Consider the following 18,852-nt stretch of genomic DNA (forward strand, 5'->3'; position numbering starts at 1 on the left):
TCAAACCAGAAACCTGGTTAGAGTCAGACTGAAGGTTTCATCATTGAGCATTAGACACATTTCAATTATTTAATGATTTAAAATGATTTAATGATTTAATGATTTTAATGATTAATTAATTAAGTTTAGTTTGATATGAGTGTGTGTGTGTGTGTGTGTGTGTGTGTGTGTGTGTGTGTGTGTGTGTGTGTGTGTGTGTGTGTGTGTGTGTGTGTAAATAAGCTTTAAAAAGAGAAAATCTGAGACAAATGAATCTGTGATGTGATCTCAGATCTCATTGGTCCTTCATCAGAAGACAGTGATCTGCTCCTCTTCCTCCTCCTCCTCCTCCTCTTCCTCTGGTGCCTGTTTGGTTGTAAAACAAATATCAGGAAAATGAAACAAATCAGTTTCAGTGCGTCGACAGTGAAAACAGACAAACTCTTCCTTTGTGTTTCATTAAAGTTTGAGCAGCAGATAAACACAAAGTGAATCATTCAGACTCACACTGTGACCTCATCTCACTCACAGGTGTTTAATGTGTCACAGGTGTATCACAGGTGTGTCACAGGTGTACAATATTGTAAGGTATTTACCAGGAACAGCAGTGTGTGGTGGATGATGAACTCTCTGGTGAGTCTAATCAGATCCTGGTTCAGAGTCTGAAACAGGGACGGAACCAGAACCAGAGCCAGATTCTGAGCGGACATCTTGTTCACCTGTGAGAACACCTGGACCCTGAGAAACAGGTAATTAAACCTGATTAAATCCAAACATCAAAGACACATCAGCTCAGTTTCTACTGTGTGTGTGTGTGTGCGTGTGTGTGTGTTACATGTAGAAGTGTCCAAACAGAGCACTCAGTGTAGCTCGGCTGTCATCAGGAAGTTGCCGTAGTAACTGTCGGTACACTTTGAACCTGGAGCGTTCATCTGAAATCACTGAGAGAGAGAGAGAGAGAGGGAGAGAGAGAGAGAGAGGGAGAGAGAGAGAGAGGGAGAGAGTACATTAGACTGAATACTACTATAGTACTACTGTTACTACTACAGATAGTGCTACGTACTGTAGTAGTACTTGTACTACAGATACTATGGTACTGACCTGCAGCCTGCAGCCACGGCTGTGTGTTGGGTATTAAACTCTGCTGCTGGCGGACATATTGTTTGAGGGCGGAGCCAGCATCCAAAATGCCCTGCTCATCACTCTCCAGTGGGGCGGAGCTCGGGGATGTCTTCAGAGCCTCCACCAATCGGTTCACTTTGGTAGCTAGGCCACAGCGGCGGTACACACCCTCCACCTTCAGACCTGAGATGCATGTTCAACATTTACAGATCACCAACCAGGCAGCTGGTCCGGGACCGCAGACCCCCAGGGGCCACAGGGGGCCCAAAGCTCCTGGTTCACTGCGCTGTCATCAGGTGATGATTACATCACCTTAATCAAATTTCCTGGACATGTTTAGTAGGCGGAGCCTGTGTTAAAATGAGTTAATAATTTTTCTGAAGTTTTTGTGCTGTGGATGAGTTTATTAATAAAGTTTAGAAAAACTATAAATAGATAATAAATAACACAAGAAGAACAACTGACTAAAATGAGCCACTGATAATCAATCATCAATGTAAAACCTTAATCATCCTCTTTTTACAGTTTTATGATGTTTTATGGACCAAATGATTGATTAGGAAAATACTGGGCAGATTAATCAATAATGAAACTGATTATTAGCTACAAACTGAAAATGTTCTCATGTACAAATGTAATGTGTTCTGACCGTGGGCTGTGATGTGGGAGATGCAGCGTTCGATGCCAGGTGGCACTGAACCTCTCGACCCCACATCCATCACCGGGTACAGAGACTGATGGGCTGAGCTCTGATTGGCTGCAGGAGGATGGTGTGGAGCTGAGCTCTGATTGGTCAGAGCCCTCTGTAGGTGGTCAAACCAGGACTGACAGCTGTGCTGCTCCTCAAAACGGAAGGACACTCTCCTGAAGAGAGAAACAACAACACTTTTACCTGTACTGTCATACATTATACACCTGTGTTAAGCTCAGCCAATCAGAGGCCAGGAAACACAAAATCCTTCAAATGTAAATCAAGAATTTTTCTTCTGTCCTGAGCTGATTTGTACCACTGATATTATGAATGGACTCATTTGTAATTTCGCCTTCTTTAAATCTGAATGGATGTGTGTGTGTGTGTGTTGCACACCTGTCTGTGGTTACCATGGTGATGATGTTTTCAGATGGATACATTTCTGAAAAACAAATGAAAAGACAGGTAAAAATTTAGTCTTTGAATGCAGCGACCACATCAAACATTGGTTCTTTATTTAACACAACACCGTTTCTTTACACTGTGACTGGACTCATTTGGACTGGACTGAAACATTTAGACCATGTCGAGATATTTAATGACTCAACCACAGAGGAACCAGAACTGAGCTTTGTGGGATTCCATCAGTCTTCATCCTGGCTAATAGGAAGCATGTGGAGCTTACACAGGCCTCATAATTCACCACTATTAAAAAATGAAACATTTATCCATTTATCCATGTTTTCATTATTTAAATCATGAATATAGAAAAATGACAAACACTGTAGTTCAGCCTTTGTTTTTGAGGGACACATTGAGCAGCTCATTTGTGGTTGGTCATCATTTATCTCCTCACTTCTCACTGTGAAAGTGTTTTTGAGCTCGTAAGAGAAGAACCTTACGTTACAGCAGAAAACTACAGAATTGTTTTCTGAAATTTGATTCAAACTGATCTGCTTTTTTAAAAAACTGAATTTTTGGTGGATTTCTCTGGATATTTATGACAAATGAAGCTGACTGGATCCATCATCATCACCATTATCTGGTCTAAAGAACTGAAGACAGGCCTGGAGGATACGTCACCCGCTGAGATCAGCTTTGATTTGTTAGAATTATTGTTTGAAGCTGATGTTTGCTTCAGGTTTCACAGCAGATCAGAGTGAATCAGTTCCTGCAGGTGCAGCTCAATCCATTAACTTTCAGGTATGAATGATGGAAACACTCTGTTACCATGGTGACTGAGTGTGCCCAGTTCCATCTTCAGAGTCTGTTGTGAGCGTCTGTCGACAGGGTGAACGCTGACTCCGTCCTCCCACAGTAACAACCAGGTGTCAGAATGACTTGAGGCTCCAGCCACTTCAACCACACACACTTTACTGACTGCTGAAGCTCCACCCACCTCTGCATAAGATACGCCACCTGGGAGAATGACCTGGAAACAAGAACTGGTGATGTTAAAAACTAGAACAGAGTTTGATTCTGACCCTGTGTCCACTCGTCCTCACTGGTCCTCACAGAGACAGAGGAATGGAGTCAGGTTTACCTTCAGTATATGAACCAGGTGAGTCAGCAGAGCCTCCTTATCATCAGCAGCACAGATCAGCTGATCGCTCAACGTCACCATCTCAAACTCATGCGGCCCATCAGGTTGTCTGAACACACAGCAGCACGGGATAGGAAGTGATGAAAAAAGTTGAAACATTAGAAATGTTGATAGAAATAATAAGAAATCAACCGAACACAGACACAAAGAAAACCTCAGAATGAGACACGTTCCACAGCGAGACTGAAACACAAGATGGAAAATAAGAACCTGAAGATAGAGAACAAGGGAGCGGTTCTTCAGTATCAGTCTGCTGGGATGAGAATGTTCTCACAAATGAATCTACTATAGAATCACAACTAATCTAATCTAGAACTTAGAACCAAAACTCGTCTAATGAGTGGTGAGATGATGACAGGACAGTTTTTTTTGTTTTCTCTCAGATTTTTTGTATTTCCTAATTATCAGTGGTATCAACAGTAGTAGTACTGCAGTATCAGTAGCATCAGTATACTGGTACTGCAGTATCAGTTGTATTGCAGTAACAGTATTAGCTGTAACAGTGCAGTAACAGTAGTAACAGTAGTACTGCAGTAGCAGTAGTATCAGTGGTACTGCAGTATCAGTTGTATTGCAGTAACAGTATTAGCTGTAACACTGCAGTAGCAGTAGTAACAGTAGTACTGCAGTAGCAGTAGTAGCAGTAGTGCTGACCTGTCTCTGACGAACACTGACAGAACCTCTCTCAGGTCGAGGACGTCACAAGCTGCTGAATCGTTCTCTAATGAGAAGAGAAAACGATCTTCCTCCAGTTTACCATGAAGCTCCTCCTCTTCCTCACCTGAACACACACACACACACACACAGATGTCTCAAACACCAGTCTGAGCAGAATCTTTTTCTCATGCTCCCAGTATAAATTCCTCCAGGTGATTCAGCCAGTGCTCTTACCTGAGGGGGTGGAGTTAGGTCTCCTATTGGCCAACTGGGGCTGATGAGGTGGGAACTCTAAATAAAGAAGAGAAAGAACAGACCTGAGTACAGAATCGCATCCAGGTGAGTTAACTGTGTTACCTGTGTGTGTGTGTGTGTTACCTGTGTACTCATTGAGGCGGAGCAGCTCAGTCTGCAGGGCCTGACCTGCCCTCTCAGCCAGAAGGATGGGGGAGGGGCTCTGAGGGTCTGACTGACACACCTGTGCACAGGGGACATGACTCAGAAACAGAATGAAACTGCTGTTGTTGTTGAGTATAACAAGGACTCTGTTCTGCCCGTGTCCCCATAAACCACCATAGTGTGACACTGAGCCAGGACCAACATTACCAGGACCCTGAAGACCCTGAACCTGTGCTGCCCCAATGATTGGTGCATGTAAAGGGTTTGCTGCAGGCCTGTAGTTTGTGTGTCTAATGCTCTGTTCCAGTACAAGTGAGAGGCGTGTTGTTGTTGTTGTTGTTGTTGTTGTTGTTGTTGTTGTTTGGATTGTGCTGTGTGCGAGTTAATCTTCTGCAACCCACAGTTGCAACATTGCAATATCCATCTGACACTGTGTAGGAGCAACTATTTCTGACTAAATGTACACAAAAACTAGATATACCAACACCCCAGACTCTGTAACACTACAACATTTTTGGTGGGAAGATATTGATTCTGTAAGACACATCACATTCCAAGTTCAAACAACATGGCTTCCTCCAACTAACCCCACGTTTCTCTCTTTTGGAACAATTTTAACAATTTTTCATGGAAGTATTTGATCTGTTGTATTATTTTCCCTTATTTTAAAGATGTTTAGTGATAGAAAACTTTATAAATTGTAAAAATATACATACATGATTTGAATGGATTTGTTCAAACGCAACACTAGGCTTCAATGGGTGTCAGGTATATATATTTATTTTTGTGTGTGTGTGTGTGTTTGTGTGTGTGTGTATCACCCCCCTCTGTTCAATAAGGACTAGAAGTGTTTTTGCAAGACATTTTGTTGTGAGACTGAAGTTGACCTGTGACAGTTCAGTAAGAAATTTGTGTTAAATTGTATGAATTCTGAAGTTATGCCCAAAAATATGTTTTATGACTGCCAAAAACCAGAAAATGATTTTCTTGATCAGAAGCTTCCTAAAAACAGTTTAAAAAGGAGAAACTTTTATATCCATAACGCCATTGCTTGGGTTTCAGAGGCTTTCACTTCTGTTGATAAACAGAGCGGCCATCTTGGATTTTGAGGTTCCTGTGTTTGTCTGAGTTTGTTCTAGTGGAAATCTGTGATGGGGATCTTTGAAATGGAACACAGCTCAAGGCCAGCAGTTGTCTTCTGACCTTCAATTTTTGTGTAGAGCTCTGTTGAGTTTCTTTTGTTATTTGTGTGATATTTTAAAGCCGCTGACATTTTTGTACATTTTGAGGAGGAGAGGTTCAAAGCTATGACCTGATCACAGACGACATTCAGAATTAGTTTTTGGATTTTTTGGATGACAACACAAACAAAATTATTTTACAATTTGGTTCGATGACAAGATGAGCTGTGAGGTCACCAGGTCACTCTGCTTACAGTTAATGTCTCTGGTGTCCTGCCGTAGCTCTGTCAGTGACTCTAAGGTAACGACGAACACACTGTGTGTGTGTGTGTGTGTGTGTGTGTGACCTTTGCTCCTGAGCAGATTAGAGACATTGTTTCCTTGACATCGTCACCACAGACCACCTCACGCAGCCTCTGGAACACACACATTCACATTATCACACACCTGGACAGGTGACATTCCCAGTGTCTGACCTCACGTCTTGTCTGGTATGTATACAAACTGTTCTACCTCCTCAAATCAGATCCTCAGATCAGATCAATCAAGGATATACTGAGGGTTATTGATTGTTGATTTGAACTGGGATTGTTGGTCGACCTGATCATTAAATATGATACATGGTTGTACATGAACATATGTACAAACACCTTTAACACCTGCTGGCTGGCTGGACGGACATCTAATCAATATTAGTTCCAATATATCCATATCAGTATAATTCATCAGCATTTATATTACAACATATTTATGTAGATATATCAGTCTTACAGGATTACTGACATTTTTTTATATTTTCAAAACATGAGGTCATGAGAAACTTACAATAAATATGTGATTAACAGTAACCATGATAACAGAGTCTGTGGTTTAATATTATAGTTTCACTGAGTCACACCTGGTCCATCAAAGAGGGAGAGGACATCAGAGGGTGGACTCGTCTGTAGCGCCCACTGCTGTATTTATCCTGGATGAACTTTGACCTCTCCTCATCAGACGACTCAGGAAGCAGCTGCTCTGCTGCCGGCACAGCTGCAGCCCACACCTGATTGGCCAGCTGGTTCCCATATGTGACAAACAGCTGGAAGGGGATCAAAGGGTTGAAAGTCAGAGAGAGTCTCCCCTCACCTGTATGAGTGGTTCAGTCTCCACTCACCTGTATGAGTGGTTCTGTCCAGACCTTGCTGTCCATCTTCAGACTGCGTACTTTTGACAGTTTGCTGCCCAGAGCTCGATGCTGACCTGAGAACAGACTCTGTTAGCATTCTGCATTCAAAACAACAAATCTGTGAGCAATGTTAGCATTCCACTTGAAAACTACGTTGTTTATGTTTGACAAATTTAGTTGTCCAACCTTTCCCAGGTACCTATCCACAGGTGATCTCTTTATTCTAGAGCCCTCACGTTTCAGGTTTACTCTTTAATACTGTGATCAAATCTAATGACAAACTCATTCAGGTGCTACTCGATATCTTACGTCAAAGATTTGGTTTGTCAGCAGGTGTGCTTCCCTAAAACAGTTTACAAAATGTTTAATCCCAGCAGTGAACTTCAACCGGTTTTGTGATTTCTTTGATTTAGTATAAAAAATTACTAATTTAACTGATTTCACTGTTTTTTTTCAGTAGCACAGTGAATGTGGACTTGTAATGACAGAAATTATCTTTAATGTGAAATGCACATTAAAATAATAAAATAAAATAATGTTATTTTGAAGAAACTAAAGTTGTCTTTGTGACCTTGTTAAAATGCCAAAAACATTTAAACCTGAGTCTAAAATGACTCAGATCTGTAACTTCTTCTTTAATCTAATTGGTCAGGTAGTTTCACTTGTTCTATTTCTGACATTGTTTTGTGGTCATTTAGTTTCAACACAACGAAATGTTTTACTCATATATTGATTGATATTGATTGGTTTTGGTGTAAGCATAGATAAACAATTGTGTATCATCTGCATATTTGTGTATAAAGAAAATAGAAAAGGACCCAGTATGTTTCCCTGAGGAACTCCATAATCAAAAATACACAAACTAACACATGTTCCTGATAAAATGTAGACTAGTGATGGAAAAATCATAAAACACTTTGTGTAGGTCGCTCTTGACAAGTGAGTAGTTTGTACACTACTTTTTATGTTATTTATTTTTACAGCGACGATGCACATTGACCAACATCACTAAATGTGGCAGATCTAACCATGTGGTCATACAACTGTCTGCACCTTTAAATATGGGTAAACATGGGCATCTTTCCATCTATACATCTATCATACATGACATAAATACTACATTAGCCTCCCATACCTGCACAGGCCTGACAGATGACCAGCAGCAAGTTGACTGATGCCCACTCGGGATTGGCCGAGCCACAGTCACCACACACCTTGTTGTAGGGGTTTTCCCAGAGACGTGTTACCACCTGGCTGCAGGACAGAGCACTGCGGATAGATGAGGACAGACTGTCCAACCAGGTGGACAGGTCCTTGGACGAATCAACAGACAGGCTGGAGAGGTTGTGGGGGACACAGAAAAAAAAGTCACTTAATCAAATGTCCTCAAAGAACAACAACAGTAAGACAGACAGGTACACAGATGTTCAGACAGACAGACAGGTAGACAGATGTTCAGACAGACAGGTATGTACTTGAAGCTCTTGTATGGAGTGATGAGGGTAAACGAGTGTTTTCCTGTAGATTTGACCGTGGCCACATTCATGGGGACAGAGAAGGAGGCGATGCCCAACTGGTATCCCTCTTTGTTGGGGTAAATCCAGAGGTCATGACCCCAGAGGGCGGCATAGACGCGGCTCCGCGGATCCTTGATGGTGATTTGTCCATGCAGTTCAGGGGGGATGGGGCTTGGCTGGCCTCGGGAAGCCAACAGAGATGTGACCCAACCATCCTGAACCTCTGAGAGACCAAAAATACAAGAAAGGAAACATTAGAAACACCAGGGATATAGTGATAATTAACCTTCCTCTTCCTTTTCTGGCTCTTCCCACAAAAAGTCAAGGTTATATGAGATCATTTGTGTTGTTAATGCCTTTGTTATTCTGAGCAAGTCCCCAAAGTCTGCTTCCTCTGCATAATCAAACACATTTTTGAGCTAATTTTTGGATCTTATTGTGGGTGCCACTTTAACTGGAGCCACCAATGATGGGACATATGACCCTGCTGTTACACGCGCACAAGAAGTGGGAAGATGTACAGAGCAGCCTGTAGTCTGATTCCAGGTACTCCCTTTCTTGTCTTTCATGTAGAGTAAGACTGAAAAACCCAGCTCGCTGACATCTTATCAGAAACTGCAATACCACAGTGAAAAGATCCTAGAACCCTCCAAACCCTGTCTGTGAAGTCAGTCATAAGCCCAGGTGATTTTAGTGTACTGTGTGACATTAGTTCTTCTGGTCAGCACAGGTTATCTCAGACAGGTTTAGCATTTGTCTGAGCTCTGTTTACGATGCAGTGCCAGAGCAACTGTGCTGTTTCATGGTATTAGCTTTGGCACAACTGAGTATTTAACAGGGTTTTAAAATCACAATGAAATTAAAATCTAATATGTAAATAAATGCTGTTAATGTAAAGGTCACTTTTGCTGCAGAGTGCAGTAGAAGGGAAGTAGACCACACTACAGAGCTGTAGAGTGCAGTAGAAAGCAGTAGAGAGTAGTATATTGCAGTGGAGAGCAGTAGAGTGCAATAGAAAGCAGTAGAGAGCGGTAGAGTGCAGGAGTCTTACCATCACTATGAGCCATAAAATCATAATGTTTCTTTCTGAAGTAAACAGAAAATCTTCCTTTGTCTTGTTTCTTCACGTTGGTGATACTGGAGACATGAAACAAGACTTCACTGAAGTGGTCCTGGTGAAGAAAACAAACACACCCGTTACTCGACCGACAGACAGACAGACAGACAGACAGACAGGAATATAGAGAGAGACAGACAGTTATAGAGATCCCCACTTACTGTACGTTTTTTCCACAGAGACATCAGCTTTCCGTCCATCGTTGCCCATAAAACATTATGTCTGTTAGAAAAAAAACATGTCATCTGTTTATCTGTGTCTATATCTGCCCATCCATCCATCCATCCATCCATCCATCCATCTATCCATCCAATTGAGTTCCTCTGTGCCCTGAAGGTCCGTGGCAGGTTCCCACATTGCACAATAGGAAAAGCAGCCTTGTTCATTATCTATATTATTTCTAGCTGAATCTACAGGAATAGATCCTAAAAATGATGATGCTGTAGATGATGTTGTTACCTGAAACCCTTCCAGACATCCAGCCAGCCAGACCGGACCACAGCGCTTTGTGGGGTTGAACTCCCACTGCCCCCCTTCTTCCTGGACACTCGAATAGTGGCCGCACTGCAGGACAAATATGCCTTGACTCACACAGTACAATAAAGTTTGAACATGTGATCTTTAAATTCTGGACTTGAATAGGAGGAGGCAAATGAGAAGTTTGTACCTGAGACAACAGACATCTCAATGATGACCACAGTGACTGTGACAACTAGAGTGACACTGAATCTATCATCACACACTACACTGCCTCTGTTAGATTTCATGTATTCATATTTATTAATGATCATGTAAACATCTTGCTGTGCCATGTTGTTACACTAAATATCAGATTCACGCTGACTCAAACATCAAAGAAGAGGCAGCAGTTTGTTAACAAAGGGCTGTTCTCCTCAGGATGATGACCATGGACATTGACTGGGAAGCCTCACCTAAACTGCAGCTCCTCGCTTCTTCAAAATGTTCACAGATAATTGTTTTTGATAAATTAACCACAAATACAAGAACCAAGCAGCTCATGTCTCAACTGAGAGAAACCTGAAAGCTACACCAGGTGATACAACACCAGTGGTCTCCTCCACCACTGCTGCTGGCTGATGATACTTATTTAAATTTGTATAACACAAGTCAGCTCCCAAAGCATCCTGGGTTAGAACTTGGGCAGAATTGGAGCACTGCTGGATATCTGACCTGGACTTGTCTAGATGTGGACTATGTGTCCATGAGAACACTCACAAGAACAGACTTTGTGTTTGTGTGTTTGTGTACCTCGGGATCTTCTGTTTCACATGTTTTCCTGGCTTTTGTGATTGGCTAGGAGGACGAGGGGGGGGCGGGGCTGGCCGAGTGGGGACGATACGACCTGCAGGACTAGGTGGGACACTGCAACACCAGAACTCGGTTAGCAGCAGCAGAGGACTTTAGTATTAGTAGTAGAAGTAGTGGTACTGTATACTGTATGCATACTTGTTAGAATTTGCAGTTGGGTTTGAAGCAAGATCTCCTTCCATTGGTCCATTAGCTCCAGAGGGGGCAGGGCCAACTCCTGCATCTTCCTCCTCATTGGAGGACTCAGAGTCAATTTCCTCAGCTCCCCAACAAGCCAATACAGTGACATATGGGTTTTCTTCTCTGATGGTTTGAGGAGATGAATTCAAAACTGGAACCAGAACCAACAAAGAGGAGTCAGACTGAGGGAGTGAAGACTAGCAGAACCCAGACTGAAACAGGGATAAGTTTATACCTTCATCTGCAGCTCCCTCTACTGGAGGTAATGCGACTCCTGCATTCTCGTCTAAAGTTGACATCACCAGCTGTAACAGCGCCCCAACATCTGGACAAGTTGAATACAGAGACTCAGTGAACATGTTGGTCTTTTTAACGAGGCTGGACATCACGCCAGCCTTGTTAAAAAGACCGGCTAATGAGGACAGGTCTAGAGTAGCAGCCTCCTGGACAGGAGAACCTAAAGAAAGTCCAACTGCCTGAGACCTCTAGACAACATTTATAACACTGAAATGTAAACAAGGCTCGATTACCAACCAGGACAACTGACAACTGACCTGAGGCCCCTTCAGTGGCCACAGATGAAGGCCTTTGGACAGGGGTGAGTTCCCTCTGATGGGACAGTAAATAAACCTGAACCCTGATCTGAGAATTTTCACACACTGTTCTTTACGAGACTGAAAACCCAGTCTGCTAACACTGGTTCAGCCTAAAACTAGTCTGACCAGGACCAGGTGTCTCGAGGATCAATTTTCATGGTGACTGTGGTCAGGCTAGATGAAGCTGATTTGTTGGGGTCAGTCTGCACTGGTGATGGTTTAAATAAATGGTAGGTACACCAAAACTGAATCTTGCCTCAGTTCATATTGATTGATTGATTGATTGATTGATGTACCTGTGTGAGGGTCTCCGCTAACTCCGATTATTGACATTGAGGGGGGGCCCAGTTTACCAGCAGAGGGGGGTGGGCCTGATGGGAATGTGCTAACAGCAGGGTTAGCCACACCACTAATAATCCCAGCTAAACTGGGTATATTAGCTAATGAGCTAACAATGCTATCTAAATCATCAGCACCTGTGTTAGAAGCAGGTACATGTGTGGTAGGTGAGGTGGGATTTAATGTAGCAGCAGCTGGGCTAGCCGCAGTGCTAGCAGTGCCTGCTAAGCTAGGTATGTGGGTAGCAATGCTGTTAGCCATGGTGTTGATGGTGGGGGGGGCAGAGGGAGTGGTAGGGATTCGGCGGGCCGAGCCTCCGATGGCGGTAGCGACTCCAGCCAATGACGGGATGTTGGTAGCGATGATGTCAGCGACACCAGCCAGAGTTGGGAAGACGACACCACAATCCAAACCAGAGGGAGGAGGAAGAGGAGGAACACCTTCATCTGAGGAGGAGGACACAGTGACATCATTAGCAGCCATCATCCTATAGGATCAGACATCTGTCAAACACACATCTGTCCACCCGCAATTCCTTTGATGTCCACCAGAAACTTCAACTGCTCTCTACTAATACAGACTTTCACAATAAGAGTCCTGTTATGCTCACTGAGGAGACTTTCACAGTAAGAGCCTTAATTTGAACACTGAAGGGAGACTTTCAGAATAAAAGCTCCATTAAGGAGATATTAAGGATTACAGAATGATGTTTTGAGTTGTGTTCATAAGAGTTTTGTTTCTTCAGTGACTGACAAAGAGACACAACATCATACTGACTGTTGTTTCCCTAAAAATACAACACAATGATACCGACACTTCAACACAAACATGAAGCTGACTGTGGTGGATAATCTTTCTATATTAACGTTAAAATCAAAGATGGATCATTTGAAAGATCATCATGGATGTGATATTAATGTAGCTAACATGACAGATGGGACGAGCTACTCTGGGTCATTAATTATCTATTTAAAAATCAATTATAAATCATTAGACAGGCTGTTTGGGATCATTTTCTGCGGCACATTGTTGACTGTAATATGTCAACTCTACATTGTGCACATTCACCTGAGGTGACATCATCAGTCAAACTGGTTTCAGACAATCAACAGAAAACATCACAGCAGGAAGGAACAAACTGGTTCGACCGTTCACTCTGAAAACACGTCAACACTTAGTCAGTGACAGACAGAAACTGAAGCTGCTGCAGGCTTCAGTTATTACATTTGATCTGGATCCACAGATGTGGATCAGGCAAAGACAGAAAACATGTGTAAATGTTAGAGTTGAATAAATGAGAATAGACTAAAATAATCAGACTTCAGTCATAAACTGTTGTTGAAGACAGGAGTCAGATGTTCCTCATCGTTTTTGAGTCATTGTTTTGTTACAAAGGCAGTGTGGGGTTAGTGGGGGGTCAGTATGAGGGTAGTGGGGGGGCAGTTTGAGCAAGTATCTGAACAAGTACCTGAACAAGTATCTGAACAAGTACCTGAACAAGGACCTGAACAAGTATCTGAACAAGTATCTGAACAAGTACCTTGAACAAGTACCTGAACAAGTACCTGAACAAGTACCTGAACAAGTGTCTGAACACGTACTGGAACACATACCTGAACAAGTACCTGAACAAGTATCTGAACAAGTACCTGAACAAGTACCTGAACAAGTACCTTGAACAAGTATCTGAACAAGTATCTGAACAAGTACCTTGAACAAGTACCTGAAATAGTATCTGAACAAGTACCTGAACAAGTATCTGAACAAGTACCTGAACAAGTATCTGAACAAGTACCTTGAACAAGTATCTGAACAAGTACCTGAACAAGTACCTGGAATAGTATCTGAACATGTACTGGAACACATACCTGAACAAGTACCTGAACAAGTATCTGAACAAGTATCTGAACTTGTACCTGAACAAGTACCTGAACACATACGTGAACACGTACGCTAACAACGGAGCTGGTTGTCTACACAAACACATGATGGCCCTAATGTCACTGTTACTAACACAACACAACACAATACTAACTAGACAAAACACTGACACAGGTTTTCATCATGGAGAAATGTTGCCAAAGTACAATATGTGGTATATTAATTGTAATGTTACATAATATAACAAGTGTTTAAAAGAAGAAAGTGAAAAAATGATAATAATAAAATTGAGGAAACTGCATTGCTCACAGAAATTAGTCTATCACTCAGATTTCTGTCAAATCTAAATCTTTTACATAATTAATGAAGAGTCTCCATATGCTCTAAAATATATTCTGCTTAGCCTTTAATATGTAGTATATTCTTTCTAATGGAAGTTTTGATAACATGTCTTATCCACTGAGTAGTACATGGCCTGTGAATGTTTTTTCATAACAGAGCTATGCATTTTTTGCCATGAAGCACACCGAGGTCTATAAATGCATGTTCACTGTTACTATAGTTGTGTTTCTCTGGATATAAACCCAGCAGAAATAGTTTAGGAGCCAATAAAATTTGTTTTGAAATATTCTTTTCCATTGTAACTCTCACCTCTTCCCAGAACATTTTAATCTTCCTACAGAAACTAAGGATGAAACAACAATCCCTTAGTTTCCCTACATTTTGTGCATATGTCTGATATGTTTTTATTATATCGATTTAGTTCCACCAGTGTCATATATGTCCGCATAACCTATTTATGCCCGATATGCTACCCATGCCAGCGTATTGTAAAACTCTGATATGACACCCTTTCTCAGACTCTCCTTTAGTAACATTTTTTCCAAAGGTGTGTGTACTGGTTTGGTAAGTGCATTTTTCTGATTTGCTTTAACAAAGCTTTTAAGCTGGAATTATTTGAAAAAATGCTTTCTATTAAGGTTGAATGTGGACCTCAGCTCCTTAAAGGACATCATAATATTCGGATGTGTCAGGTAAAGGTCTTGAATCCTTTTAAATCCCTTAGAATACCACAGTCTGAATGATGCATCTGCTCTTCTAGGTGCAAAGAACTGGTTACCCCATATTGGACTATGTGGAGATAATGAATGTGGTTCTTTTAAATGTTTTTTTTTTTACATCACACCATATCCTTATCATGTGTTATACCATTGGATTTTTAGTTTGTGTCTGTAGTTTACTTGCTTTGTCTGAGTAGATGTATAAGGAAAGAAGCAATTTTAGACCATGAGACTCCATCTCAGTCCAATAAAAAGGATCATGTGTTGAAAAATAGAACATAACAGATCTCAGCTGCACAGCCTAGTTGTACCATAACAAGTTTGGACATTTTAAACCTCATCAATCAAATGTTAAAAATAATAGAGACAAGTAAAGACAAGAAGTCTTGCTCTCCTATTGTTTCACATAAATCGCCCAAATATTTTTTTAATCTTTGAAAATAAATCTGAAGGTGGTGGTAGAGAAATATTTTGGAATAGGTACAGTAATTTTGGCAGAATAGTCATTTTTAATTTATTCTCCCAATTATAGATACAGCTAGTAATATCCATCTATCTATCAACTCATTAATTTCAGTTATTAAAGGGTCATAATTGGCTTTTACAACATGTTCTAGCTTAGGCAAAATCTGTACTCCCAAGTATTTAAAATGCTCTACAACATTAAATTTAATTACCTCAATTCTTCCTTTCATTTGCATTGAGTAGTAGTATAGAGGATTTAGTATTATTCACTTTATACCCTCAGATATCACTAAATATTCTAATTAACTGTAACAAAGCCAGAATTGACATGAATAAAATTACATCATCAGCACCAAGGATATTCTATGTTCTGTGGGCCCTACTGTTATTCCTCAGAATTGTGGGAGTGAACGTATTGCAACTGCAAGAGGCTCAATTGCAATTGTAAACGATAAGGGTGATAGGGGTCAACCTTGCCGCCAGCCCTTGCTAATTTTTATTGGTTTTGAAATGTTTCTGTTTGACAAAATTTCCGCTGCGAAATTTTGTACAATACCTGAACCCATTTTATAAATTTTTTCCAAACCCGAACCTTTCCCAGGATCTTTTGTTGTTTTTAAAGCTCTTAATAGTTTGGGACCAGTTCCCACTGCAGACTCTTTGCTGTTTATGATCCTTCATGAGTTCTTAGATCTTCCTCTGCCAGTCTTTTAAATACACACAATTTTAGGCACAAGAAAATAGGCAGTGCAGCTTGTTTTAACTACGCTCCAAAATTATGAACAACCTGCCAAGAGCTATAATAGATGCTCTGTGAACAGTTGTAAACCACAGCTGAAAAATCGTATTTATTTAACTTGGCTTTTAATTAATTCTCTCATATTTTACAATTCTTACTGATTCCTGTTTTTTTTCCTGTCTAGTTTATTGTCCTTTTATTCACTCTTATTTTATTGTACTCTTCATTTTCTTATTGCAAAGCACTTTGAGCTACATCTCTTGTATGAAAAGAGCTGTATAAATAAATTTTATTATTGTTATTATTATTATTATTATTATTATTTAAAATTTTATTTATTTATTTATTGTGTTTATACAAAATTTCATATTAAAACAACAAACCAGTTTAAACAGTTTGTGTGTGTGTGTGTGTGTGTGTGTGTGTGTGTGTGTGTGTGTGTGTGTGTGTGTACCTGTGCTCAGGTGAACTTCAGTGGAAAAAGCTGGTTGTAGATTTTCATCAGTCACGTCTCTGAAACACAAAAACAAAATGTTCTCACTGAAGACACTTTTAGATTTTATCACAAGTAAAACTTTGTTATCACATTGATGTTTTTGTGTATTTGTGTGTTCTATAGATTTAAAGGTGAACTTACCTGTCCAAAGAGGTGGCGGAGCTTAGACTGTCCCTCATGTAACGAGCTCGAGGCTTTGGGACAGGAGGAGAAGGAGGAGGAGACATCCTGGGGACAGGAGGAAACATTTAATGTATCAGTTACTTGTCAGGAAGCATCATTGTCTCCTAGCTACTAAATCTTTAACACACCTGAGTTGAGGTCTGGAGACTAAAGGTAAAAAGGGGAAACCAGGTAAAGATGACGTGTCACTTTAAAGAACCAATCACTGATGTTGGCTGCAGTGATTGGCTCTTCTGACCAATCAGATCACATGACAGGTGGTCTACCTGTGAGCCTGATCAGAAAAAGGTTGAGACAAAAGAATCAAACAGAAGATGTTATTTATACAAACTGAGTCTGTGAACATTAATGAGAACAAACAGATGACTGCTCACCTGTCTGTCTGTTTACCTGTCTGTCTGCTCACCTGTCTGTGTATTTACCTGTCTGTCTGCTCATCTGTCTGTCTGTTTACCTGTCTGTCTGCTCAGCCGTCTGTCTGTTTACCTGTCTGTTTGCTCACCTGTCTGTGTATTTACCTGTCTGTCTGCTCACCTGTCTGTCTGTTTACCTGTCTGTTTGCTCACCTGTCTGTGTATTTACCTGTCTGTCTGCTCACCTGTCTGTCTGTTTACCTGTCTGTTTGCTCACCTGTCTGTGTGTTTACCTGTCTGTCTGTTTACCTGTCTGTCTGCTCAGCTGTCTGTCTGTTTACCTATCTGTTAACCTGTCTGTGTGTTTACCTGTTTGCTCACCTTTCTGTCTGTTTACCTGGCTGTCTGCTCACCTGTCTCCCTGAGTGTATCTGACTGACTGCTCACCTTTCTGTGAGTTATCTGTGTGTGAGCTCACCTGTCTGTCTGTTTACCTGTAGTGAAGTCACCTGTCTGTCTGTTTACCTGTCAGTGAACTCACCTTTATGTCTGTTTACTTGTCTGTGAGCTCACCTTTCTGTCTTCTTACCTGTCTGTGATTACCTGTCAGGGAACTCACCTTTCTGTCTGTTTAGCTGTCTGTGATTACCTGTCAATGAAGTCACCTTTCTGTCTGTTAAGCTGTCTGTGATTACCTGTCAGGGAACTCACCTTTCTGTCTGTTTAGCTGTCTGTGATTACCTGTCAATGAAGTCACCTTTCTGTCTGTTAAGCTGTCTGTGATTACCTGTCAGTGAACTCACCTGTGGTTGTGTCTGTGAAGACCGCTCTCTGTTGAGTCTCTGTCTGTTTCTGGTTCACATGTTGGACGTCCTGCTTCCGATTTACCTGCACTCATAAACATGTTATTGTTAAATCTACTGTGTGTGTGTGTGTGTGTGTGTGTGTGTGTGTGTGTGTGTGTCTTAGTGGGTGTGTGTGTTTGTGTGTGTTTGTGTGTGTGTGTGTGTGTGTGTGTGTGTGTGTGTTTCTTTGTGTTTGCACTGTTTACCTGTCAAGCTGAATGTGTCACATAAACTAAGTTTGTTCCCATTCAGCATGAAGAGTTCAACTGTTTTAACTGACACATTTTTACAGTGAACTCAGTGAAATCTCACTGGTTGAACCTGCTGCAGGAATGTAGGTGTGTGTGTGAGAGCAGCTGAACTTTAACATGCTGAAGCAGTCATGCTGAGAGCAGCTGAACTTTAACAAGAAGAAAAACAGAAAATCACGTCAGACTCCAGGTGGAGCCTCCAGGTGTTCTGTATGTTACACCTGCAGAAAACTGCTCACAGAACAGTTTGTCATGTTGTCAGGTTAAACTCAGACCTGAATGTCTCCTCTCAGCTGTGGTTATTAATTATTACATTATGGTTGGTCCTCATTCACAATGTTCTCCACACAGTCTCAGCACTGGCAGAAACCTGCTCCTGGACTCACCTGGTTTTTGATACTGGTCCTCCTCCCGGTCCAGACGCTCTGTGATCTGAGCCCTGTTCCCTCCACAGACTACCTCATTAACCATCTCTGCAGTGACTTCAGATCAGCTTCAGACCAGCTGTGACCTCAGATCGGCTCTTACACTTAACTTTGAAAAGATTTCACTTTGAAAAGTGTTTGTTTAGATTTTGGTAATGTTCAGTCATAATACTGTTACTACAGTATACCGTCAGTACTCATGGTACAGTCAGTACTCCAGCAGCTGCTCAGTGTTGATGAACCTGCAGTTCATCTTATGACCACCAGGTGTTGCT

The 18,852-nt window shown here is 41.3% G+C and overlaps 1 protein-coding gene across 1 annotated transcript; it reads right to left on the reverse strand.

Annotated features, from left to right (window-relative positions):
- Window positions 1-156: 156 nt before the first annotated feature.
- Window positions 157-18,126, reverse strand: LOC139637547 (arf-GAP with Rho-GAP domain, ANK repeat and PH domain-containing protein 1). Its single transcript, XM_071506345.1, has 28 exons — window positions 18,108-18,126; window positions 17,860-17,944; window positions 16,832-16,977; window positions 16,662-16,748; window positions 16,479-16,537; window positions 11,836-12,324; window positions 11,179-11,268; window positions 10,902-11,094; window positions 10,704-10,817; window positions 9,894-9,998; window positions 9,596-9,656; window positions 9,369-9,489; window positions 8,276-8,540; window positions 7,936-8,135; window positions 6,789-6,874; window positions 6,531-6,713; window positions 5,980-6,048; window positions 4,431-4,530; window positions 4,287-4,343; window positions 4,050-4,176; window positions 3,336-3,444; window positions 3,023-3,224; window positions 2,189-2,234; window positions 1,751-1,965; window positions 1,081-1,284; window positions 815-920; window positions 576-717; window positions 157-345 (listed from the first exon to the last, which is right to left on the reverse strand). Exons 4-28 carry the CDS (start codon window positions 16,745-16,747, stop codon window positions 289-291), a joined length of 3,486 nt encoding a protein of 1,161 aa, XP_071362446.1. The 5' UTR covers window position 16,748; window positions 16,832-16,977; window positions 17,860-17,944; window positions 18,108-18,126; the 3' UTR covers window positions 157-288.
- Window positions 18,127-18,852: the final 726 nt, after the last annotated feature.

This window comes from Trachinotus anak, unplaced genomic scaffold (assembly GCF_046630095.1).
Source record: "Trachinotus anak isolate AG129_WGS33_773 ecotype Australia unplaced genomic scaffold, CSIRO_AGI_Tana_v1 ptg000020l, whole genome shotgun sequence".
Classification (NCBI taxonomy): Eukaryota; Metazoa; Chordata; class Actinopteri; order Carangiformes; family Carangidae; genus Trachinotus; species Trachinotus anak.

Bases quoted from the DNA above. Each gene is read 5' to 3' on its own strand.
- LOC139637547 (XM_071506345.1), bottom strand. From the start codon at position 16,747: ATGTCTCCTCCTCCTTCTCCTCCTGTCCCAAAGCCTCGAGCTCGTTAC. The intron at 9,999-10,703 runs GTACACAAACAC...TTTGTCCTGCAG, and splicing joins GTGAAACAGAAGATCCCGAG to TGCGGCCACTATTCGAGTGT. The intron at 6,049-6,530 runs GTGTGACTCAGT...TGTGTGTTCCAG, and splicing joins CTCCCTCTTTGATGGACCAG to AGGCTGCGTGAGGTGGTCTG.